The 26,161-nt window shown below is 37.9% G+C and overlaps 2 protein-coding genes across 4 annotated transcripts in view; one reads left to right on the top strand and one right to left on the bottom strand.

Annotated features, from left to right (window-relative positions):
- The first annotated feature begins 1,988 nt into the window (after positions 1-1,988).
- On the top strand, positions 1,989-25,405 carry LOC143221931 (uncharacterized). The gene is made up of 16 exons (XM_076447597.1): positions 1,989-3,103; positions 3,810-3,960; positions 5,137-5,308; positions 5,389-5,575; positions 5,697-5,824; positions 5,896-5,970; positions 7,546-9,142; positions 11,250-11,444; positions 12,015-12,150; positions 17,730-17,834; positions 17,924-18,035; positions 18,949-18,998; positions 19,093-19,218; positions 21,196-21,330; positions 21,397-21,480; positions 21,550-25,405. Exons 2-16 carry the CDS (start codon positions 3,836-3,838, stop codon positions 21,701-21,703), a joined length of 3,381 nt encoding a protein of 1,126 aa, XP_076303712.1. The 5' UTR covers positions 1,989-3,103; positions 3,810-3,835; the 3' UTR covers positions 21,704-25,405.
- Dyl (transmembrane protein dusky-like) overlaps positions 24,572-26,161 on the bottom strand; it is a 48,439-nt gene continuing 46,849 nt past the window's right edge. For all 3 annotated transcript variants that reach the window (XM_076447598.1, XM_076447599.1, XM_076447600.1), the window contains exon 6: positions 24,572-25,372. In XM_076447598.1, coding sequence (XP_076303713.1) covers positions 24,959-25,372 — 414 coding nt within the window. In that variant the 3' untranslated portion in view covers positions 24,572-24,958. The remainder of the gene's footprint in view (positions 25,373-26,161) is intronic.

Genomic DNA, 26,161 nt, shown 5'->3' with positions numbered 1-26,161 from the left:
GTCAAACGTTTCAATTCAATGGAGCCATAAGGGGACCAATAAAAGCGTGTAATTCCACTTCGTATTTAATGACATAAATACTTTTAATAACATGTGGTTTGACTTTTAATAACGTTCAAACGCGTGTTCTGCATTTCTATAGACCATTCAATCTTAATTGTGTCGAACTTCAAAGATGTTTCTATGGTGCTCCGTTCTTTTACAAACGGAATATTTATTTAATTAATATCTATTAGGTTGTAAAGAAAGAAATGCAGGATTTAAACCTACGTTTTTAAAGTGTTATAATTCACATCAAAAATAATTTTATTAAAATTGTTTTATGAAAAACAATAATATGAAAATTAATTTTATAGAAAATTTAATATTGTTTAATAGTAACATTAAAGTATTATGAGAATTGATTTTAATATTATTGAGGGGAATAGTATTAAAATTAATTTTACAGAGAATTTAATGTTATCTTCGTTGATATTCCGAGCAGCTTGAGCGGCACTTCGACCTACCTTAAACTCGTAGAAAACAATAGTGCGAAAATCATTTTTTGATATCCTGAAATAAAAGCCAAATAATTTAATACAAATTTGAATAAAATTAAATATCAGAAGCATAATTAAATAGAGCGTAAAACAAGCTTTAAAATGACTAACTCATTAAATATATTAAATATTTATTGGTATAAAATTGCAATTAAAACAAAGCAACAAAAATCCTGCATTTCTTTCTTTACAACCTAATATAATCGAAAATACATCGATGTTCCTAAATACTCGTGCTATCTTTGCCGTTTTTAATTGCACCTGGTTATTTTTGTCATAGATGCATAAAATTCGCATTCTAGATATAAACGATTAAATCTCTTGAATGACGTAACAATATGCGATTATAGTGAATAAAATAGATATTAAGAAAACGCCTCTTGTTCAAATAACAAGTTCTGCATCGGCGTCGAATATTTTCCTACATTCTTCCACAATCTTCGTTCAAGAAATTCGCGCGAAAATTTAAACGGCCAGCTTTATTGTAAATTGATTCAACGAATTACATTAATGATTGAAATACTTCCGCTTCGAAGCTATGCGAAACATTTCAGTAAACGTTTATTGACACCCTTTCGCGTGAAGAATCTCTTCGGAATACTGCAGTGAAATATTCCGATGAAGTAGTAGCAAATTCGTAAAACATCCATCCTTAAAGAAAATCACCGAATAACCCCATGGAATATCCATAGGTAGAACAAAGCGATATCGCCAATTTAATCACGAAGAAATAATCAACAAGAACAATACCCTCCCAAGAGAAGCAGGCAGAAACCCCCATAATTAATGGCCCGAAAACACCGGCTTCTGAAACAATCCATTAAAACGAACACAGCCCCATCCGCCCGGGCCGCTTACTCATCAACAAGATTAGCAAAATAGGTTCGCAAACATCCTCGCGATGCTGCTTCGCTCGGTGTGTCATCTGTAGCAGAACAAAGTCGGCATTTCAGAGCCGATTGGACGTGTAATAAAGTCTAGTGCAATTTCATATTCGCGAAGAATTACCCAGAAGCCATCAGTTCGTGAATCTAATCAACTGGTGTTATCCCCCGTCTGGGATGTAGAGGGGTAGGAAGAGGAAGAGGAGGGGGACTTATCCAACTTCTGGCAAATCTCACCGCGGCTCGGAACTTGCTATTCCGTGGTGTCCGTTAACCATATTCGCGGCGGCGGAAACGGGGGTTTGCGAAAAAGCTACCGCTCCCTCTTCCTCGGTGATAGAAAAGGGGGGGGGGAGGGGGATCGAGACGAAAATTCAGATTCCCGATGATAATGCCCCCTTTCGCCGAGCAACGGTATTTGCCTTAAAAAACCGGCCGAGCATGGAATATTTAAATTCCTGCCGCTCGGAAATTGTTCCAGCATCGCATACTGACGCGCACGGTGGCCCGCTTCGTTACCGCTCGCGATTATTGCTGCGGGGGCGGCTCATATGGCGCATACCAAGCTGCACACTTGCGACGATATTAATATTTCGCGACGCGCGGTGTTATATTAATACAGAGCACGTATGGTTGGCAGCGCGCGGCCCCGCCGCTAGACACTTATCCGAAGAATATCGTAAATCGTCGACAACTTTCCCGAGCTCTTATGACCAATTCCGAGGACCGAACCAAAGAGTAGGGATACAAGAGGCGACACTCCCGGCGTGGCGCACAGTGGGACCTTCCGTCCAGATCGGAGACAAAATCGAAGAACTTTCAGTCCATTTTAAAAACGTGGTATTTTTTAAAAATTTATTTTTATTTAAATAATTATTCATGTTTAGCGCAATGACGTGAACGTTGCTAACAGAAGTGCTCGTGTATATAACTATGTAGTGCACTATTTTAATTTAAAAGACAGCAGTGCTGATGAAAAGGAGTATATTAAAAAAGTATGTGATAGACTTCGCGTAAAGAGAACAGGTGGCAGAAATGTTACTGTAGTGTAACTAATTTTCTAAAAAAAAATGAACAGTGGTTGGACGGTTGCTATTTTCAATTTGTGAAGATTAGAATTGTCATTCTTCGACACGTGGTCAATGAAACTGTAAAAATGGTAGAATTATTAAGAAAATTGTGAATTGCAAAAGCACAACGTCTTTGTATATGACATATGTACAAGAAATAAGTGTGCATACATATTTGGATGACAGTTATCGCGAAGTACATCGCAGGAACACGTTCTCGCGTGAAGATTCGCAGTGTAGCGGTAACGAGATTCTAAAGAGAACGTTTATAATGCCAAGTCGAGCGTATAAACTTTTTACAACGTGTGAAAAAAGGATGATGCTCGTTCCGGAAGTACGGTCGCGCGAATAAAAAAGCGATGCGTCTGCCGGGTAAAGTGTCGTGAATATCGGCATGAAACATCGATGGCAAGGCGCCTACTGCTACAGTGTACCTGTTGTGTGTGGAGCGTGTATGTATGTATATCTTGTACAACATAACGCATGTCAGTTGTTAACTGTCGGCCATGCGATGAAAACTGTCAGGAGCGGTGATGATTTACCGCGGCGCTTGATGTCGACGTGCATGGAAACAAATGGACTGATTCTACAAAGAGATTTCACGTGCGAGGTGTGATTATCGAAAGTGCTTAAAAATTTATCCGGTTCATCGAGCACCATCATTAGCGATTTCCCCCGGGCTGTTTCCCTTCGTGCCGTGTGTTAATTAAACTGTTTTATACAAACGATTTGAACCACGCCGAACCGGCCGAACGTGTCCTCCGCACGAATTTTAGATCCGCGATGTAATTTCGTGAAACACGCACCAAAGAATTCGAAATAATTGCGTTTCCGATCAATGATTCCTGCTTGTTGATTGTATACCGTGTGTTTCCGTAAAATGTTTATGTTAATTCTGTATTCCAGTCAAATAGAGAGTGAAACTATAAATAGTGTATTGTACACTGTGTCGAATGAATGCATGAATTAATACGAGGCTAATGTTTCAATAATTTTCTTGTTAAATCGAAAAAAGTAAAGGTAACGATTTTTTAATTTGTTATCTGTGCCTGTAATGAAAATTTGAAACATGTATTTGGTAAATCTAAGTTATATACATGTACAAAGTTTCATCGAATTCGATCAAGGTTGTTATGAAATGTAATTCATCGGAAATAGTAAAAATCTTTCCTTCGGAATTTCCACCAATATTATTTACACATTAGCTAGTAAACTAATCCTTCGAACGTCTCAAAAAAAAAACTCAAGCTGTTGAGTCCAATTTTGAAAGAGTTAATCTTTTTTTAAAAACTGTACGAATACATTTGTAATTTCAGGGAGAAAGCCAGAAATCTTCGTTAGAATGGCAAGCAGGAAGCGCTGTGTGCGGAAAGACGAGTTAGCGGAGGATGCAGACTGGCTAGCCTTCTCTCTGGAGATCTTCTCGAGAGCTTTCCAGTTATTGAAAGATTTTTCGGAGATCTTCAAGTTCGTTTCACTCGAAATTCATTATTAATGGCAGGGATGGGGCCCCTCAAGCCTCAAACTCCTGCTTCCCCCACCAACGACTCTGGGCACTACGGTGGGGACGGTCTTGTCTGAAAATTCAGATAAAAATGCGCACCCCTGCTGTATGTACAGAGTGTTACAAAATTATATGTCGCAAACACCATAGCGCGATTCTACACCCCCGATTTTTTCGAAAATGACATAACGAACCCTCCGCAAAATTGACCTTGAACGTGAAAGCAAGGTAAAAGAAAAATTGTTTTTTTTTAAGATTGAAAATCATAAATCTTAGAAAAAATCTATAACCTTAAAAAAAATTTTTTTGTTTTTTTACCTTGTTTTCCACGTTCAAGGTCAATTTTGCGGGGGGTTACTCATGTCATTTTTGATTAAATCGGGGGTGTAGAATCGCGTTATGGTGTCCGTGACATATAGGATAAAGTGCCCAAATATGGTATAGTCACTTATTATGGCACTACCTAATATCTTGTAAAGAAAAAGTCACACTAGAGAGTGAGAAAATCCTCAAACAATAGTTTACCATGTTTACTCAACAGTGTGCAGTGTTGTCTCCACGTGTTGAATTTTTTTGTGGTTAGATATTGTATCGATTGTATCTTTTTCGAGGAAGGTAAGTGATTTTAAGATGTTTGAACATCTCTGTAGTTTCAGTTTATTTATATTAATGTTTGCTAACTGTTGGTTTGGGCTGAAATTCATTTTCTCTTTGTCAGTAGCTAGTATTACCAGTCCACGCGGAGTTCCCAATATGGCACCACCAAGGGTTCCCTAATATGGATATAGCTAGGTGTCATATTAGGGACTCATGGTGTACCATTTTAAGAACCCCTTACGCTGAAACCTGCAAATGACACACCACAAAAAAAAATATTTTTCCCGAGCTGTATTAATTTTTGAACAAACTTGACCCCAGAATCTTATAGGGAGGAAATACATCTACAACTGGTAATTTTTTGGACGAGAAAGAGCATTCTAAAATAATCAAAATATGACATCAACAAAAAGTGGTTCATATTTGGGCACTTTACCCTAATGTTGTGCCAACCTGTACATAAAATGTACAACGGTGTTCCAGCATTGCAATAATAATGACGATTATGAGAAATATCACGAGAAACTATTTTGCAAAATTAGGTCACGCATAGGCAAATGTTGTCGAATAGATCATGACAAGATGCAGTTGTTCGGAGCGCTAAACGTTGTATTGGTGATAACGAAATCCAAACGACCTGGTTTATTTCGCGATATTTGCGGTTGCGCACGACAAGAACAGCATGAGGACATATCCGGTTGCATAATTGGAGAAGTAAGATGTGCGAGACGCGAACAGTACATTTATATTTTTGCAAATTATTGGACGATATATCACTTCATTTTGTTAATTAGATAAATAAGGTGTTCACCAATCTGCAAAAATGTTGCGTGATCGAAAATGTCGTCCGTGAGGTGAAAGATGTGTTAGGGATCATCAAAAGTAGTCCGACGTTTTCAATGTCGGTACAACTGAAAATGTTGTCCTACCTTCTCCAAGAAATAATGAAGAAACTGATTTCTTGTCGTGAAACATCAGCAGGTGATTGTTAATTGATGATAATAAATATCAAATGATATTTTACTTCAATAATACATTGGAGAAACTTTATTCGTACACAGAACAATATTTGCACTAAATAGCTTCGTTCCTTTATTTGTAGATCAACTCACTCGTGCTCAATCAAAGTGGATTTTACGTCTAGTGAACAATTTTATTCGAGATTGGAGCATTGAAAACTCACGATGCAGATTTTGCGATCATGCTACCAATAAAGTAGCTCGGCGATGGGTTAGAATCTAATCTGATTAATGTAATACAATGTTTTCTTCGAAGATAAGTTATTGGAACTGATTTTTCAGGGTGCATACTGTTGCGAAATCCTTCAATTGTATTACGATGTCTGGGAAGAGTGGGCACTGCAGCAATCAATATCCGTGAGTTTCTTAAAATCTGGTTAATCGATCATTATCAGTTTAAGTAATAAATTTTCACTCAAAATTCTACAAATTACAATAACGAGCATAACTGATTCAACACACTTTAAATCAGAATAACTTTTTTTATGGATGGACCAAACGACTACAATTTCTCTGTAAGGCTACATGAATTAGTTTAGTAAATGACGTCTAAAAAATATTTTGAAGAAATGCATTTGGTCGGAATTGCGAAATAAATAGTAAAAATTGATTTTTACTACTTCTTTAGCTGTGAGCCAATAACGAAAATGTAAAAAATGTGTTTGGTCAATTTGTATAAATTATATACGCTACGAAAATTTCGTTGAAATTGGTAATCAACCAATTAAAGTAAAGTAAAAATTGCAATTTTTCCAGATTTTCGGCCTTTTTACCACTTTTGATCGTTTATAGCTCGTGAACCAAGTAACCAATTTCAATGAAATTTTTCAGAGCATATATAATTTGTACAAGTTGACCAAACACATCTTTTAAATTTTCGTTATTGGCTCAGCTAAAAAAGTAGTAAAAATAAATTTTTACTATTTTCTTCGCAATTCCGACTAAATGCATTTTTTGAAAAGATTTTTTAGACATTATTTACTAAACTAATTCTTCTAGCCTGACCAAGAAATTGAGGTCGTTTCGTCCATTCGTAAAAAAGTTATTCTGATTTAAAGTGTGTTGAATCAGTTATGTTCCTTACTGTAATTAGCGAGTTCTTTGATGTATGCCGAACGCCCCTCAGTGCCTATTCTCTACCTCTATGTTCGGCACACCACAAAGAATCTAACACCTCTGTTATAACTGTCGCGCGGCCGACGCGTCGCACTATGCCATGGAAACCCGCTTTTTGTGGCGAAAAGTCAATTTTTCAAGATTAAGATATTGAAAACATTTTTCTTGCAGCAGAGTAGGAACCCTTCAAAGCTTCCAAATCTAGATTACATTATTCTTTTCAGATTATTCTGTGCTCAGGTATAACGTTCTGAAGACAAACTCCGTAAAATTCAGATTAAATAAAATAAAATTCAATTTTAAAAAAAATGAAATTCATTAATTTCTAAAACGTTCGTTTTGTGTCCGATAACCGGGTGGGGCACGGTAACTGGTACCATTACCGTAATAACTCGTACAGTAATTGATTAGTAGACTGCGGATCTTTATGCATTCATGAAGAAATTAGCTGGGTGAAATATAAAACAATAACAGATCAGAAAAATTTAAGAATGTTCTGACGTTCTATTTAATGCAACAAAATCATTAAGGGATGAAATCAATTTTTATTTTACTCCTGCTGCCCACGATCAATGAAGAACATTTTTATTTTGCATAAAGTCTATTGCTCAGATACCGACATATTTAATAATGTAAACAGTATCTTGAATAATGGTACAGCAATTTTTAGTGGCGCCTCAGAGTCACCGTACAATGGTTAAAATAACGCTAAAATAAATTTGGCGAGAAAAAGCGGGTTTCCAGATCATCGACGCGTCCATGTGACAGTTACGGAGAGGCTACTCTAACTGATCCTAAAATCCCCGTGGCAATCAGAACGCCTACAAACAAGAGCCCAGCGACATTCGGTCGAGTAGCGCGAGAGCTTGCCCCCGGGGTTTTTCCAAACCTAAAGACGTCCGAGCAGTGGATGACGGATCGAATGTAAAGGGAAGGTGGACCACCGGTATTCCGCAGGATGTGTTCGACATCGATCGCACCGTAAAACATCGGGACCCGGATAGCGGGCGAATCGTGACGTGTCGTAGAGTGGTTGGGTCGCCATTGCGGAAAACAGAGGCGGAAAGTTACAGAGCAGCAGCTAGCCGGCTGGGAGATAAATTCGATGGAATCAGGGACAGCGATTTAAGAATGGCGGCGTGTCGCTGGATCGACGGAGAGCTTGGAAAAGGAGCAAGGAGCCGTTGTAATATCGACAAGGATCCCGGGTCTCCCATCGCGGCAGATAGACGAGAGGAACGTGACGATGTTCCTCACGGGTTGAACGCCGTGGCGCCAGGAGACCCGGACACAGACGAAGAAGGAACAGCTGTTAGAAAAATGAGGAAAATTAAAAGCGACATGACTCCCGCCCCGGATCGTAAAAGAGACAGACCGTTGAGGAGCGACACCGAGGGAAATGGGACCGACCGATCACCCCGGGAGATGGCTGGGAATCGATCAAGGTCACGGGACTCGAGATTGAGAGAGCCCGAAGAGTACCATCCAGATGCCGAATCCCCTAAAGGAAAGAAAGGGGCAAGAGGAGCGCCAAAGTCGAAAGGCGAGAGGATGAGTCCGGATCGATCGAGGACGATGAAGTCGAGAGGCGAGGCTGATCGATGGGAGAGAGATGAAGAGCCTTTGAGTGGCAAGAAGAAATCGAAGAGAAGCCAAAATGTCGAATCAATTCGCGAGCAGCCTGGTCGATCGAAGGTTAAGAAGCTGGGACGTAGGGATGAAGAAGAGTATGATGACGACGATGATCGATCCGATGCGAAGACTCCGCGAGGCAAGAAGAAACCGAAGGGACGTCAAGATGTCGAATCAATTCGCGAGCAGCCTGGTCGATCAAAGGTTAAGAAGCTGGGACGTAGGGATGAAGAAGAGTATGATGAAGACGATGATCGATCCGATGCGAAGACTCCGCGAGGCAAGAAGAAACCGAAGGGACGTCAAGATGTCGAATCAATTCGCGAGCAGCCTGGTCGATCAAAGGTTAAGAAGCTGGGACGTAGGGATGAAGAAGAGTATGATGACGACGATGATCGATCCGATGCGAAGACTCCGCGAGGCAAGAAGAAGTCGAAGAGATCGCAGAATTTGGAAGCAATTGACGAGGAGCATAAGGGGAACATACGCAGCAAACAATTATCAGGAAGGGGAAGGGAGATCGAGGATACGGACGATGAAGAAAAAGCAGGACGAAGTGGAGGGAGGAAGATGAAAAAAAGGAAGAACGAAGTGGAAGACAAGGAGGATGTTGGCGAGAGTGCTCGGGAACGGAGGAAGAAAAAAACAGATGCACTTGACAGGAGGGAGGCGGGTAGAGGGTCTCACTTTGATGAAGAAGAAAGTGTTCCTAAACGTGATGGAAAGCGGAGAGATCGCTGGACCGACGACGAAGCTGATTCGGACGTAACGAAGAGGGGTGGTAGGTACGATTTGTAAAAATTGCGGAGTGTCTGCGGCTGATTCAGGTGAACTAGAATTTTCAAGTTGGGAACTTGTTTCCGTCGTCGTTAGCCTTTTATAGAATCTTACTTTCGCTATTCATGATCAGACAGCAGATTTTATGCATTTATTGGAAAAATGAGTAGGTTTCAAAATACTTCTACCACGCTTTTATTAACTTGCCGTGTTGTTGTATATGCGTCAAATCTTGTAATCGAATTTTAAACCTCTTCCCATAGTCCAATCTTGCTGAAATTTTGTATACTACATATGTAATATTTTTCACATTGTGCACATCGAATTGAACCTGTTTTCTCATACATCCTTTAAGCTTCTTACAATTTATAAAATACAGACGAAGTCAATAGTATTAAAACTGTTTCGAATAATGCTATGGCAATTTTTACTGGCGCCTCAGAGTCACCATTCGAGTGCAAAGGGTTAAGAGGGAAAATAAATTTCTATGTCACTCCGGTTTGTTGCAATTCTGAAGTTATTTACATTTACATACATTGCTTTATAATAATGACAAAATTGCATTTGTTTAGATTTTCCACCAGTTTTGCTTAAATATATATACTTCCATAGAGAAGTTGACCAAAAAGATTTCTGAGAAAAACATATTTATAATTTTAATATTCCTAATAGAAGAAATCAGGGGCAAGTCATTTTGACTTATCCGGTAGTTCTAGTGTTAATAACAAAAAATCATCTGCATCCAAAGGGCCTAGCAGACTGAGATTGGTCCGGCGGCCCCACCCACAATTTTTATTGATATTATGTGGAAAACAATGGTTTTAGGTTAGTTTTAGGTTGAAAGATAACCCCCTAAAATTTTAAGTCGCTAACCCTTCGTATAAGGATGATATGAGGGTAAATACTCTTAACTGTATCATTTTTTTTCTCGGTTGTTAATTAAGATATTCGGATAAAAATAAAACGAAAATACTCGAACTTACCTTCTTCATATCATACATTTTTTCACCATCGTGATCAAATTATTATTAAGGGTAGAAAAAAAAAATTTCCGGTTTCGGCCGGAAATAGATGATTGAGACCGGAAGTTACATTTTTCAAATGGAATATGATATTTTTTATTACGGATTCGGATTCTATGCGAAACCTATTTCCGGCGGAAACCGGAAGTTAAAAATATCACCATTTGATACAGCGCATCTGATTTATAAAAGGAACACTTTGAATTTTTGAAAATAACATATTTTCTAGTTTATAAATGGGTGGTAGGGGTGGTCTGAGCCACCCTGTATATGTATAATATAATATAACCGCATATAAAACTATATGCTACTTATCTAATGTTATGCGTCGCGTTTAAAAAGAAATAATTGATCAAGAAGGGACTTAATATCCTGATAAGAAACACTGCACTGTACATTATACCATTATAATGACGTAATTCTATTTGTTTTTCAATATTTAACTATGTTCCACCAATCCGACCATCTTGAAACTTTTTTATACGTTAGATAAGCAACAGAACATTGTTCTTGAATTTTTTGGAAGTGGTCACTCGAAGGGTTGCTTGCAATTCCCACCCCTAAAAAATTAAATGATTTTTCTACCCTCAATAATTTGATCACGATGGTGAAAAAAAATGTATGATATGAAGAAGGTAAGTTCGAGTATTTTCGGTTTTTTTTTATCCGAATATCTTAATTAACAACCGAGAAAAAAAATGATACAGTTAAGGGTATCATATCATCCTTATACGAAGGGTTAGCGACTTAAAATTTTAGGGGGTTATCTTTCAACCTAAAACCATTGTTTTGCGCAGAATATCAATAAAAATTGTGGGTAGGGCCGCTGGACCAATCTTAGTCTGCTAGGCCCAATTTGAATAAGTGTCCGGTAGCTTACGAACGGGAGTGTACGCGGAAAGTGTTGGAACGAATTAACCGCGTAAGTCGAGGACTTATTGTAATGATCTTCGGTCGACAGGCGTTCAATGAGGGGATTAAAGGCAATGCAACATATTTCTGTCCGGTTCCGCGATAGGAAATTATATGTACGCGATGCGCAGTGTAATAAGGAGACTGTCGAAATAAAGTTTTCTCTCCTGTGCAAAGGTAAAATACGTGGCGCCAGCGCACGAGATAAATCAACGCCCAATTCAGAGGGCCAGAGTAAGAAAGAGACGAGCGAAGCCAGTGCGAAGGGACGTAGAGGGTATGATTCGAGTAAAGCGGACGACGATTACAGCAAGATAAATGGACCTCGTTCTCGCCAAAGAACGACAAAAGCGCCGGATCTTCCCGAAACAGGTAGACGAAAATAATTCGAATTCTCGAAACCGAGAACAAATTCTCGACAAGAGAATTCTTAACAAAATATAGTATACCAAGATTCATGTAACAAATCAAAAAATATTTCTGTTCGTACACTGACAATTCATAATTGCGTTACAAACTTGAATGATTTGATACTCAAAAGTAATGATAGAAATTCTGTATTCAACGAGATCCACGTTTAAAATGATACATCTTTCAAAGAAGCTGGTATTTCGATAAAATTGATTTATTGTTGAATGAAAGAACGAGACAGACCTGTTTGAAGAAGTTTATGTTTCATTGTTATGCTTGAATAGCAAAGGGAGCAAGAGATGGTCAGATTCCGTTTTCGAAAGTAGCAATTACGTCGATAGCTAACTCGGCATCATTATCGGGTCTCCTGAATCCACAGAGACTGACTGAAGCTCGATATCAGATCATCATTAATCGGGAACACTTGGGGGCTCTGGGAATGTTTGGTCATCATTATCGGATCGCATCCAAATAATGCGGTCTACGTATGTGCGCCAAGTTTGACGTCCTCGGGAAATTCCTTCGTTACAGAACGCCGCCGCTTGATCGAGTACCAATTATCCAACCAGAGCTTTGTGAAGCTCGGCTGGACCATGATGCCGATCCCCAAGACCATGAAGAAAGTCATCTACTATCAGGCAAAGCCAGCCAAGCCTCATCTAAATTGGTATGTCGATACTATGTGTCCTATTAACACTAAACTTCATATTTTTCATTTTACAATTATTGAAATTACAGTTATTGAAACATTTCTTTATCCAAGAACATATTGTAATAACTAGCTAGCGGATCTTTATGCAAAATAAAAGCTTTGTACCAGAATTGCGACAAACTGGATTTAAACAGAGGAATTTATTTTCTATCTTAATATGTTTAATATTTCTACTGTTTTAAATTACACCTACTCATTATATTGCCATAAATGCATAATATAAAAATAATTGCACAAAATCTGAACAAAATATAGTTTTATCATTTTTGTAAGCTGAAACACATTTTAATCGCTTTTAGTGCTCGGTAGGTTCAGTGTTAGAAATATTACCTACGCAAATGAATTCGTAGCAAACCAAATTCCATGCTACAGTTCTGCAGTTCTACTTCAGTCTATTTTCTGTGATATTTAGTTGAAATTCATTTAAAACATAAGCTCAATAAAATAGTAATGATTAGACTGTGGATTTTATGCATTTATAACAAAAAGGGGTACGTACAATTTAAAACAGTGGACATATTTAAAAGATTTAACGCCACCAGTGTACAATTAGTTTCACCTTAATCAGATAATTAAAAGAAGAAAGAAATTTTCATTTGGCACCTGTGTCTTGCAATCAATGCAAACATTTTTTATTTTGCATAAAGATCCGCAGTATAGTAATGATAATAATACATACTGGGTGGTTCGTTTAAATAAGACCATTTTTTGTGATGCAAAAAATATTAATTACGTAATGTGCATGGTGTCAATGGACCAAATGACTGGCAAGAATATTTTTTCCGAAGGTCATTTTTTCGGAGTTATCGAGGTCATCGATGTTTTTTGATGCATAACTACATATTTTTTTAATTGCATCGTGTAACTGATCGAAAAATACATTCTGATATGTATTATATAATAACATGACCTTGAAATCTTCGAAAATTTAAGTTTTACCCCCAGATCAAGGTCAATGTCATATTATTATACATATCTGAATGTATTTTTCGATCAGTTACACGATGTAACAGAAACGAATGTAGTTATGTATCAAGAAACATCGATGACCTTGATAACTCCGAAAAAAATGACCTTCGGAAAAAAATATTCTTGCCACCATGCACATTACGTAACAAATATTTTTTGCATTACAATAACCTGAAGAGATATTTAGGTAGCCTTACTTAAACGGACCACCCTGTATAGGCTAAAGGAAAAATAATTCGATAACTTCAAAGCGTGGAAAGTGATTGTTCTATAAGAAAATGTCGATAGAATTTTTATTTTCATGTACCGCGCATAAAATATCGGCTGAACGGATAATATCGCCATGAAACACGGTATGATAAATCCTTTATGCGCTCGAAATTGTGAAGCTAGACTCCTTAATTTAATTAGGTATGAGCATCGACTATAAAATTGGATCATGCAAAGTAGCTCGTTATATTTCATGCATCGACGAACCGTCGACTCGATACATACTATCATGGCGTTCGCCTAATGGTAACGGTATAAACGCTCGTCGATTTTCTAAGCAAATATTTCGTAACGATCGAAATGATAGCCACATTCGTCGATATCACGATTAAACGAACGATTCAGGTGTAAAAAACGGGCGACAGAAAGCATATTTATTCTACTGAAATTATTGTCGAGGCGACTCACGTTTATGAGTCTGCCCTACGGAAGTATATTTAATGTTTTAATTGCTACTTTTTAATCGAGCATTTCCCGGCGCGAATTTATGCAACGGATTTCTCTTTTATTGCTGTCCGCGTTATTACTGTGACGCAATTTTCCAGATTTATGCAAGCATAATTTTCCACCAGCGTTTTCACGTTTTTAGCAACGATTCCAAGGAGTTACCACAGTGCTTCAAATTTTTTTGTTATTACGTTTTAATAATTCATAAATAGACAGCGCATCTCTATGCAAAATAAAAATTGTCTACCTGATTTTCAACAAACTGGAGTGAAATAGAAATTTATTTTCTTTCCTAATATGTTTTTAATAGCTTGAAAATAATATAACAGTATTTTTAAATTCTTCTAATGTTTCCACATTTTTGTCGCAAATGCATAAAATCCGCTGTCAATTTATAAATCACGTTGTGGTGCAATTTAATGTATAAATTATTCGAAATAGATATCCTGAAACAATTTATTTAATTGTCTCTACGTTTGAATGTATTTATGTATTACGTAATTTTTTAGATTATAATTAGTACAGTCACACCTGTTTTTGTGCGGTAGATAGGGACCGCAGAAAAAAACCCGCACAGAACAAAATATTCTCAAACTTCATAAATAGCTATAACAAATAATTTTTCACAACATATTAAAGAAAATCTTTTTTATGCGGTGGAGAGGGACCGCATAAAAAAATCTCACTTGGAAATATGTCAAGGCATTACGAAATAGCGAGAAACTGCTTTCCAAACAAAATAAATAATTAAATTACACATGGAAACATTTGAAAAAATATTAATTTCTCATTTTAAACATGGAGAAATTTTCGAAATGTACATAATTCATATACAGGGTGTCCTGCTGAAATGAGATCAGCAGGATATCTCGGAAGACGTTGTCGTTATAAAAAAAGTGTTCCTACAAAAATTGTTTGGTATGACGGGCTACATTACGTAGTATTAATTTTTTTCTTGTGGGCGGAGTGGTGTAGGACATTTCAAGGTCACCTTGATTTTTTTAAACGGAATGTTCTATTTTTTATACCATAAATCGATAGAGTATCCAATTCTGAGTATAACAGTGTTGACCTTCGTATGTCCTAAACCTAACAGTTAACGAGATATTATCCAAAGAAGAAAGAAAATTGTTTCGATAATATCTCGTTAGCTATTAGGTTCAAGACATATGGAGGTCAACACTTTTATTCTCAGAATTTGATACTCTATCGATCTATGGTATAAAAAATAGGATGTTCCATTTAAAAAAATCAAGGTGACCTTGGAATGTCCTTCACCACTACACCCACAAGAAAACAATTAATACTACGTAGTATTAGTATTACATACACAAAACAAATCGCACAAAAAAAACGCATAGTAAAAGACCGCACAAAAACAGGTTTGACTGTACGTGAATTAAGAGTAACAGAATTTCGCGTTTATAGAGAGATGTGCTTAAACGAAACTCGCGCTATAAAATATTCGTTAGCTTCTATAGTAGGCAACACAAGGGCAAACTTTTAGATTAGTTGCTAACGAGCTAACGATTAAGTCGAAGCGTAAAGCTAACAAGACACCATTGTAGACGGTATCGTGTTCTAGTTCGGCGTGAGGAAACTAACTTGTATAATTTATTACTCCGAAACATTAATCTTCTCGAACGACCAGGTTCGAGAGGCGCAAATACGAAGGAAAAATATATTACAACGATGGCGTCACTGTGTTCGTGAAATTCCATCCTGACGGATCAGCGGACGTCTTTTATTCGAACGGGCAGCTGGCTATTGAGTTTTGCAAGCCAGGAAATGAAAAATGTAATCGCAAACATACAATACTTATTTATACTCTCCTGCGAAATGGTGTTCGAGTGACCAGAATTTCATTTGAAATCGTTCAGCAATACGTGTGGTTGATGAAATTGAATTGCTAACACATTAAATTCCCGAAGGCTTGTTAAAAATCATCCTGAAAGAATTTTTATTGGAATACGTTGCAGAGGAAAAATTCACATCGATATTAAATAATTTTTTAATGAAATTCTCAGCAGAGTATAATAAACGTTTAAAATCGATGAAACAGTCGCCAGTAAATAATGTGTTGAGATATTTTATTGATGCATGTCACACAGTTGACATGTTCATTTCCTTTTGTGGAGAAGTTTCATTAGAAGCTTTCGTATAAATTCCAGATACAGATGCTCTTGTTAACAATATTACAATGATATTGTTGTATTAAACTTTTACAAAGTTCCACAACAAATGTACACATCTTCTTCAAGATATTGACAATATTAATAGCAAAAGAAAATTTCATCAACCCTCTCAATTTAACACATTGACTGCTACGCCGGTGTCCATTAAAATTCCACAAGGTCCAAATATTTCGGTAGAAGAAATGTGCCAGAGTGTATTATAATTTTCAGAGGAGTCACCAAACTTGTCTCGTTCGATATCTCGTCCGAAAAATCGTTGTTAACCCGTTGCCGTATCATTTTCTTCGCAGTACAGTGATTAACCCTCATCCGTCTCTTATTTCAAGATCTGAATCTGTCCCTCGGTGCCAAATTGACATAGTAAATAGTAAAAGATCGATGAAATAACAAGGTAAACAGTTATTTTTGTTTGTGTGTAGACTGCAGATCTTTATGCAAAACAAAATTTTTTAAAGTAAAATTAAAGTAAAACAAAGTAAAAATTTGTTTTCCTCATTAATGATTTTTTTTTTACCACACTTATATGTATTAACTTGCACTGTTGTTGTATGTGTCAAATCTTGTAATCGAATTTTAAACCTCTTTCCGATAGTGTCCAACCTTGCTGAAATTTTGTATACACACTTGCTTCCGATGACAATAAAAGTAGAAAATAAAGTATATAAAAGAAACTGTTTAAAAACCACGCTTATATTAAAATGCACTAAAAAGAAGAAAATAATTTTTTTCCTGGTTCTCTCCATAAAATACCGAATCCAGTTAAATGATTAATTTTCCTCAAAATTAATCCCCAAAATTGTAAGCAATTAGTTCAAAATTTCTTCTGTTGTAAAATTAGTGTCGAAATAGATAGAAAGATTTAATATAAATTTAAATAAAATCATAACATTACTGTCACTCCACGCTTTTCATTTATATTCACTAATGTCATGATTTTATTCATCTATATGACAGAAAAATATTATTAATCATTTAACTGGATTCGGTATATTATGGAGAACCAGGAAAAAAATAATTTTCTCCGTTTTAGTGCATTTCAATACAAGCGTGGTTTTTAAACAGTTTTTTTTGTATATTTTTATATGCTAAAAATAATATATCGGAATTGTTAAACTCTTTTAATCTAATTCCTGTTTTGAATCACACCTACTCATTTTTGTCATAAATGCATAAAATCCGCAGTCTATCTGTGTTTCGCATTAAAAAAATAAAACTGGCGAAGTTTCGCGCAAAACAAATAACAAAACAGTATAACATATTTCGTAAAAACTGTGTCAAACTTACACGAGGGACGGATGAGAGTTATAATGCGTTTATCGCCAAAAATGTCGTAGAAGAGAAAAGGAAATTTAAATTTTTTGAATGGCTACATTTATATTAATGCTTAAATATTTATTACAAACGAATCAAATATTATTTCATTGAAAAGAGGTCTAACATTTATATTCGTTAGACTTTGTTTGAAATCTTCGTGACGAGTGTGACTCTTTAAAATACGGCAAGGGGTTAAGTAGAAAACCTGCGTGGTTGTTCGTACATTGGCGTAGCAATGAAAGTGTTCGCAGAAACGACCCGGTCGCCGCGTCCCAGGCAAAGCATATAAAAAAAGAACTGTTCAAATCGATTTCAAGATGGTATGTATACTGTGTTCAGCCCAGGAGGCAAAGATTGCGTGGGAGTGGAAAGAAAGTCGCAGATTGTCGGGGTGTTCGACACCGTGGGTAACGGCGCTGTCTTTGACGAGGACGCCGCGACAAGGTACGTGACGGAAAAGAATTTCACAGGAATTTTTAATTACTGTCGTAGCCCGAGACACCTCCAGTTCAAGTTTCCAATTATTTCTGCAGGCTGTCCTACAATCAGATTGGAGGAATTTGGGGGGATAATCCTGCTGGCTTGCCGCTGATGTGGAAATGGGACGTCGACGAAAAGAACTTGTCCGTGGAAACCGTATACCAGGTGGGTTTCCTGTGCTCGTCTGCCTCTAACATCGCCATTTTATCTTTCTAACGTGATTCAAATATTATCAGTATTTCCAAGTGACGAATTCTCTTTATTTTCCCAAACGGAAAATAATTTTAATTTTAGCAGGGAACTAAACGAGTAGGTGTACAAAGCAGGGACCAAAAATAACAGTTATTCCATAATTTTCTACTATAAAAATCATGATGAAAAAGTTGATTATTATTGGAATTTAAGATAATCTACACAAAATATAAAGAAAAAAATTCGTAGAACAAAATGATTAAAATACTTTTTTGTACTTTCTCTCGATAACTGTTATCGATGAAGAAAAACTGTTTCGATTGGTCAAAGCAGTTATCGATGAGAGAAGTTTATTTCGATCGCTCATAACAGTTACCAATGAGAAAAATTTATTTCGATCGCTTATAACAGTTATCAATGAGAGTTTATTTCGATCGCTCGTAACAGTTATCGAGGATGGAATTTCTTTTCACTTGTTCATAATAATTATTGATGAGAAAATTCATTTCGGTTGCTTATTTAATTATTGAGTTGTCTACTCTTTTACGGATGGAGCAAGCCTGTGAAATTCATTGAGAAATTTTATATATAATTAATAAGGGCTCCAATAAAAAAGTTTTAAAAAATGCCCGTTTTATTTTTGCATGTAACCTTCTAAATTATAATTTTTGGAAAATCATTTTTGCATATCATTCGATAAACCAATAGTTCTAATTGATTATAAAAAAATCAGGTCGTTTGGTACAATTATAAAAAAGTTATTCTGTTTTAAAGGATGTTCGAATACTTTCATTACCCACTGTATACATATATCAGTGTTCCCGAAAAATTTCACTTCAAAATGCTTAATTATTGTACCTGTAAAAGAGGATCGAACGTTTTTCAGGAGAAATCGACAACCTCCATAGAAAAGTTCCTCCATCGTTCGTTGAAGAGGTAAGAATGATTTTACGCAGCTCGAAATGATTTTGTCAAGGTGATGCGAGTAACGAATTCTGTCCTGTAAATGACAATGCACTGACACAATCAGCACCGGAAGTGGAAAAGCACCGTCGTCGTCGTCGTCGCCGGTGAGCTCGCGGAATAAGGAGAAGAAGGTCGTGGAACAGAAACCTGTTGTCACGGAGCATGACAGCGAAGAAGAGGTCACGTCCGGGTACGTCTCGGCGAAAAAAGTAGTACAATTGTAACTTGAGCGAGGGTTACTAATTACAACGGGATCGCCCCACTGCGCGAAATGTTAATAATCGGGTTTTTCAATTAACGACCGGCCATCTGCGGTACCCTGCGGCCCGCGAAGCAGTCGCGTCACGGCTAAATAGTTTAATGGGCGATGCGTGCATGATGATCGGCAATTTCTTTGGATAATCTAGAACTGTAACGAATTATTTAATTCACGCAACTTTTTGTCTCGCTGCTTGGCCTTTAGCACTTGAGTGGCACAACTCGGAGATAGTCACCACTGAAAATTGCTGTACCATTACTCAAAATATTGTTTACATTATTAATTATTTTATGCATTTATGACAAAAATGAGTACGTACAATTTAAAACAGTGGAGGTATTGAAAAGATTTGATGCCACCAGTGTATTAGTTTCACCTTAACAAGATAATTAAAAGAAGAATGAAATTTTTATTTGGCTCCTACATCTTGCAATCAATGCAAACATTTTTTTTTATTTTGCATAAAGATCCGCAGTCTACTAATCACTAAACTGCAGATCTGACTTCGGAAAATTATCAAGAAATGCCAGAGTATATCCTTCAACGGAGTTTACTGAAATTCTGATATATTTCAGATCTACAAAGGCTACTACCACTGACGATAATATTTTATTTGGTTCCCCCTTCTTAACCCCTTGCCGTATCATTTTTTTAACCACGTTTTTATTAACTCGCTTTCTTGTCTGTCCGTTTGTCTGTTCGGTACAAATTTTGCAATTGATTTTAAACTAACTTCCCGATGAGCTAGAGACTTGAAACTTTAAACATAATAACTCGCTTTCTTGTCTGTCTGTTCGTTAGGGTTAGGGTTCCGTACACTAAGCCCATGCTATCTGTCCGTTCGTCCGTCTGTCCCAGCTTTAAAAGGCTGTATCTTTTCAACAATAAGATTTATACATAAGAATAATAATCCTGGGTTATAAAATACTGATGTCAAGTACAGGTACTTACAAATTTTTCAGAATCTTCTGTTCCTCTGTCGGATCAACAGGACACTGCCATTTGCGCGAATAAGTTTAAAGCACAACGCAGCACATTAAGACGGACTAAATAGCATAAAATAATTTTTCCTAGCCCCATGCAGATAGTCCTGAAAATTTGTTTTTAATAGCTATGAAAATACTTGTAAGATTTAAAACGAAAAACGTGGGGCACATGCAATAGATAATTGATGCATGAATAGTTCACCTAAGTCACTAACAATTTTATTGCACTGCAAACAATATGAACTGTTGCGTGAGTTTTCTCAACGTTAACTATTCTCTACACTCCTTACTATTATCTTGCGCCCCACATTTTTCGTTTTAAATCTTACAAGTATTTTCATAGCTATTACAAATTCACAATTACAACTTTTCAGGACTATCTGTATGGGGCTAGGAAAAATTATTTTGTACTTTTTAGTCCGTTTTAAAAACGTGGTATATCAAAAATGTTGTTTTATTTAAATAATTTTTACAGTTACAGTGATTAAACCGTCTTTGTCCCTAAAAATGTCGTAGAGGAGAAATGAAAATTTATATTTTTCGTATGGCTACATTTATTTTAAAACGAATCAAATTTTATTTCATTTAAAGAAAAAGGCATAATATTCATATTTGTTAGATTTTGTTTGTAATCTTCAGGACGAGTGCGACTCGTTGAAATACGGGACGGGGTTAAAAATAGACTTGAAAAATTGCAAATTACATGAACTTCCACAGTCTACTAATTTCTTACTGAACATTTAGGTATTGTAGGAGGTATTATACCAATTTTATATGTATAAAATTTAAAAAATCATAGTGAATGGAAATATTCTAGGTCGGAAACTCGGAAGAAATGTTTAATTTTCGAGTTAAAATAGCTCCGAGTGCAGAGGATTAAAAGGTTTTTTGAAAAACATAAACAATGCAGGTCATTTTTCAGTTTACCAGACAAACATTCGAAAGACAATCATGTGCTGAAAATGATTTGTATGAAACTGACTGACAACATCAGCTTGAGAATTGCAAATCGAAGGGAGATTTGCCTGCAATTTTTCGCCCCGAGGAGAAATATCAGGTATTAAGGAAAAAGACAAAAATAATATTGAACATTTCATTAATATACTGACAAATTCATTTGCAGAATAGAGTTGGGCACAGTTCTAAATTTTAACAAGGAAGTTGCTTCATACTTTGTAGACACGAGCTTGAACAATGCTCTGTTGAAGTAAGATTCGATAAATTGCATTGATCAGCATGAAATATAAAATGATTTTCTTCTTTTCATTCGTTATAGATGCAAATTCGACGGCTTGTTGAAGTCTCCTGTCGAGCCAGAAGATAGTTTATGCGGTTTAGTCGAAAGATTACGAGAAGTTAGGAAATCAGCCAGACAACGTAAATTTATGATTAGAAAATATAAACCGTATTTGCCGTTGCGAAAGGCTTGATCAAATAGATGTCGTCTGTAACAATTCCTGCTCGAAATATCAAGTCCACACAATAAAGATACTTATTCTTTAATCCATTTTCATGTAAACATGAAGTACCACGTCTTATTTGTTAACACATTCAAATGGGAAGAAATGTTATGTCTCATTTAAATATGTATATTTTCAGTGATATCGATGCTTCTATATTTTTATCAAAAATATCAATCCATAATTACAAGAGGAAAACAACATTTTAAATTAAAATAAAAGTTTTCGCTTTGCTCGATATAGAAAACAGTCGAACGTAAAATAAAATTGGTATGAAAAAATTGTTCGAAAAGCTGTTGATGTATTTGGCAACATTGATCTCCTTCTCACAATCTCGTCGGAACAACCGCCGCAGTTTCTGAAACTTCGGGAACCGCGAGTGGCCGGTAGGATGTCGAAGGGATGAAGAAGAGGAACGCCGGATTTGTATAAATAAAAATGAATATGTAATTAAAATAATTATCAGATAATGAAATCTTGCCTTAATGTATACATTCCTCGTACCAGTGTAACAATGTATACAATTATAGCTCGCGCACGTACGCGTCTCGATGTACATGGATCCGCCATGCCTGGTTTGCGTCTCCATCGCGTATAATGTGTTTACACGTGTTTATGTGTGTGCTCCAGACACATACTTAAGATTCCCCGCTGTCGAGGAACAAATGTTTCCTTGAAAACTCTTAAACGCTAATCGCAGGATGGAACAGAAGACTTCGGAAAGAATTCCGGAAAGAAAGAATAGGGAGAAAGATAGTAGCATAGCGAGAATTTTGATAAATAAATTAAGGTTAGATCGTTCGAAAGGAAAGGAGGGTTAGAATGGATGTAACAAAAGAAAACAAACAAAATATCTAGAACAAAGAGCAATAAATAAGGTCGCTTCGCGAGCGCGTGAAGAACCGACCAGGAGCTCCGACATTCGTTCCAACGCGATGTACAGTACTGCTCGCTCAAATTTGCGAAATCCCCACCTCTCTCCTATCAGACAGGCTCGTGATAAACGAAATTTCAAATTCAATCATTTTTGTTTGATCTTCTCGAACGCAGTACTATCGGAATGTTCGCAGTTTTCTGATTAAAACGAGTCCAAATACGACGCGAATCGGACTAGTTTCATGCTTAAATGTAAACGATCTATAAAAATCGAAATCTATAAAAAGTGAACCGATTCGTGTCGTATTGTGTCTCAGCAATCCGATGGTGCCACATTTGGAGAGGTAAGACGAGAATGACTGAATTTGAAATGTTCTTAACGTTCAGTTACTCGCACTCAACTTTCTACATAACTTATTATTATTCAATAATAATCGATATATGCTAGTATAGACGACACCTGGGTTTACGCTTGAAACATTGACTTCAAAGTTTTCAGATAGTCAATACTGCATGCGAGTAATGAAAAGTTAATCGTGCGTCTACCTCGCTTTCGCTCGCGATATCTATCCTCTTACTCTGTCGAGCTGCGGTCGACCTGCAACACGAGAATTTCGCTTCCGGACGCCAAACTTCGGAAATTGAAGCGAGCACCGCTGTACCGACGACGACGGAGCTGATGGCCACGTGGCATGAGGTAAAACGAAGTCGGAGAACGAAGAAAGGTGAAAGAGGAATGCCGTTTCGGAGTGTATAGAAAAAACACGCGTAGAAATAAAACGCGCCCCGTTTGATCGAGGGAGAAACCGGGTGCGTCTTGAAGGGCCGTCTGACTACTTCCGTCTGCTTATTTACAAATGCCCTTCGAGACTACTCTGGCCGACACCTTCGACGAGCATCAGCCGCCGTAGCACGCTGATCATGCTACATACTACTCGGACCCGTCGCGGTCGCAACGTGCCCGAGAAACGCGTCGGAGAACGTTCCACCGCTGCCGGAACTTCGACAACCGACGTCGACAAGAGATCGACGAGCCGGACGACCGATTTCGTGACGAAACTCGGAACTACTATCGCTATAGTCTGCTCGACGGCTCGGGTTGGCGTGGACAAACTGAATACTGACTTGGCACCCTTCTTCCAGAAGTTGAAGTTGGCCTCTTTCGCTCCGGAGAGCCTCGGTTGCTATTCTCCAGCTTCGTTATGTACTAACGAAGGGATTTTCGACCTATCCTAATTTTTTAGCTGGGTAACAGGCCACGATAGCCTTGGCTGCTACCTCTTAGTTCTATCATTGACTGGTAATGTTTTAACTAAAAGATCACTGAACAGAGAAAAGGTCCTCCAATTTCAAAAACTATTTTCAACCTTTAGCTACTCGCACTCCACTTTCTGCATAATTGTTTGCATCGAATTCTTTACGACTCGAACGTAAATAAATTTTTATTCGGTAAAATAACTATACTTCAATACGAAATAAATATTTTCTAGTGCAGACGGCACCTTTGTTTATATCAGATGATTCTTCTTTTTATTAGCTGATTCGCAAAATTCTTTTCTACAATCAGAAAAGAATGGTGACTGTATAATCGATTAGTGAAGTTGTACTCTTTAAAATTTAACCATTGAATTTCATTTTCAAATCTGGCACGAACAACTCGTGCAATCATCTGATACTTGTAACACTGAGTTTAATGTTTTGAGATACTATATGCGAGTAATTAAAAGTGAAAGACATTGACGAGGCTCCGTCTGGAGATCATTCACTTTAGAAATGGTCCCCGAATCTCCATCGCCCAGCAAGCCGAGCCGTCGAGCCTTCGGCAGTGGCACTAGCAACTGTTTCGTTAGTAAAAGTGCGTGTCGTCTCGAGGGGGTACGATCGCACGCACGCTGGCCCACATAACAGTGAAAGGATCAAGGATCGCGAGCAACGCTGGACGGAACGTGCTCCGACGTCGTCGTTCTTTGATTCGTCCTCCTTTTTCTCTTGTTCTCTCTCCTATAGAGTCGCGTTTCTAGGGCACTTATTTACACGGTGCTCGAACATTCTGCTCGTTCTTCCTCTCGAGTGCGGCTCGTCGATCGAACAGAAAAGCGGCGCTTTTGGTTTTGTACGATGTCGAACGAGGAGGAAAGAATTGCGGAGAACAGAACTGAATTCCGGTGAATGTGAGGGGGGGGGGAAGGATCGATGACGAGGTAGAGCGAGAAGAATGTTCGAGGTGACACGAATTAGATAAAATCCCGGGCACGGGGTGTCTCTGTCCTTCTGAGAAACCGCCGATCCTCGAGATTGTCGCTTTTCCTCACTGAGTTTCCCGTTGTCCCCTTGGTCCCAGCAGCCCTCTCAGTTGGCCACCTTCACAAATTCCGGATTGTGCACGGTGCTGGTGTCCGGCGCGTACGTCGGATGGACGAAGCTGCTGCCGGTCATGTTGATGTTCTTCCGGTCCACGGCCCGCACCCTGACGAACAGGAACGCGGCCACCAAAGAGGCCACCACCACCACCAGGAGAAGCATCACCAAACCGCCGACGAAGCCCGGTAAGCTCATGCAGATCGTTTCTGGATCCGATGAAGCGCTCGCGTTCTGAATCACCACCGTCGTGTCGTTGCTGGTGTTCGTCGTGCCCAACGCGAAGTTCACGTCACCTGGTGCTACCACCTGGATCGTCCTCGAGGTGTTCACGTCCGTCATCTCCTGCGCGGCCCGCTTGAATAACGCGTGGCTCGACACTAGCGTCACGGTTCGGTAGATATTCTGAAGTGAGTAAAAAAAAAACATCAAGTCAAACTAGTCGTCTACGATTAACACGATTACGCGGTGAAAATGGCCTTCAGTGCACAGCAACAGCCCTACATCTTTTCAAGGGGGTAAACTCTCGTTTCCTCGATCGCAAGTTACGCCATGAACTGACGATTTGATCTCCCTAATATTCGCTTGCTATTCATTTCCTACTGAACCTTTTTTCAATATTTTAACATAGTATTAACATAGTTTTTAACCTATACGAAGCAGTGACTTTCGATTTTGCGCGGAAGTGTAGAATAGAAAAGAAAGCTATTGTTGGTGTTACGGATGACGAATAGGTGTTCAATATCATCTCTGGCAGGAACCGTCCTAGATAAACGAACAGAGCTACCCTAGATAAATCTACATAACTGTTTAGATTAGTTTAGGGCCCAAACGTACGCACGACCAACTGGTCGTTGACAAAATACGAATGTTCACTTGAAGGGTACTGACAAGTACCACCCGTCATTGCAAGGATATATGTATAAGCCCTTGCATTTTTACTCTCGTGGGCTAGTACTGTCGTAATCACGAATAGTGTCGCGTCGTGCTGCATCACGGAAGTCAACTACCAGTGAGATTGGACGTTCGTTCCTTTTGAATCAAAGTTTAACCGTACAGATTCCGCGAGTTCGGTGTAAAATCTGTTAGGCAGTGATAAGGTTGCTCCGAATCCCCCGCATTGCCAGTGCGTCAACACCGTGCATTTTAGTTTAGGTAATATTACCTTTCAATTTCTTTCTATTCTAAATTCAG

This window comes from Lasioglossum baleicum, chromosome 3, assembly GCF_051020765.1.
Source record: "Lasioglossum baleicum chromosome 3, iyLasBale1, whole genome shotgun sequence".
Classification (NCBI taxonomy): domain Eukaryota; kingdom Metazoa; phylum Arthropoda; class Insecta; order Hymenoptera; family Halictidae; genus Lasioglossum; species Lasioglossum baleicum.
This window is presented reverse-complemented; position numbering and strand designations above follow the sequence as displayed.

Bases quoted from the DNA above. Each gene is read 5' to 3' on its own strand.
- LOC143221931 (XM_076447597.1), top strand. From the start codon at position 3,836: ATGGCAAGCAGGAAGCGCTGTGTGCGGAAAGACGAGTTAGCGGAGGAT. The intron at 17,835-17,923 runs GTACGTGACGGA...TTATTTCTGCAG, and splicing joins GACGAGGACGCCGCGACAAG to GCTGTCCTACAATCAGATTG. The intron at 18,999-19,092 runs GTAAGAATGATT...TGACACAATCAG, and splicing joins CTCCATCGTTCGTTGAAGAG to CACCGGAAGTGGAAAAGCAC.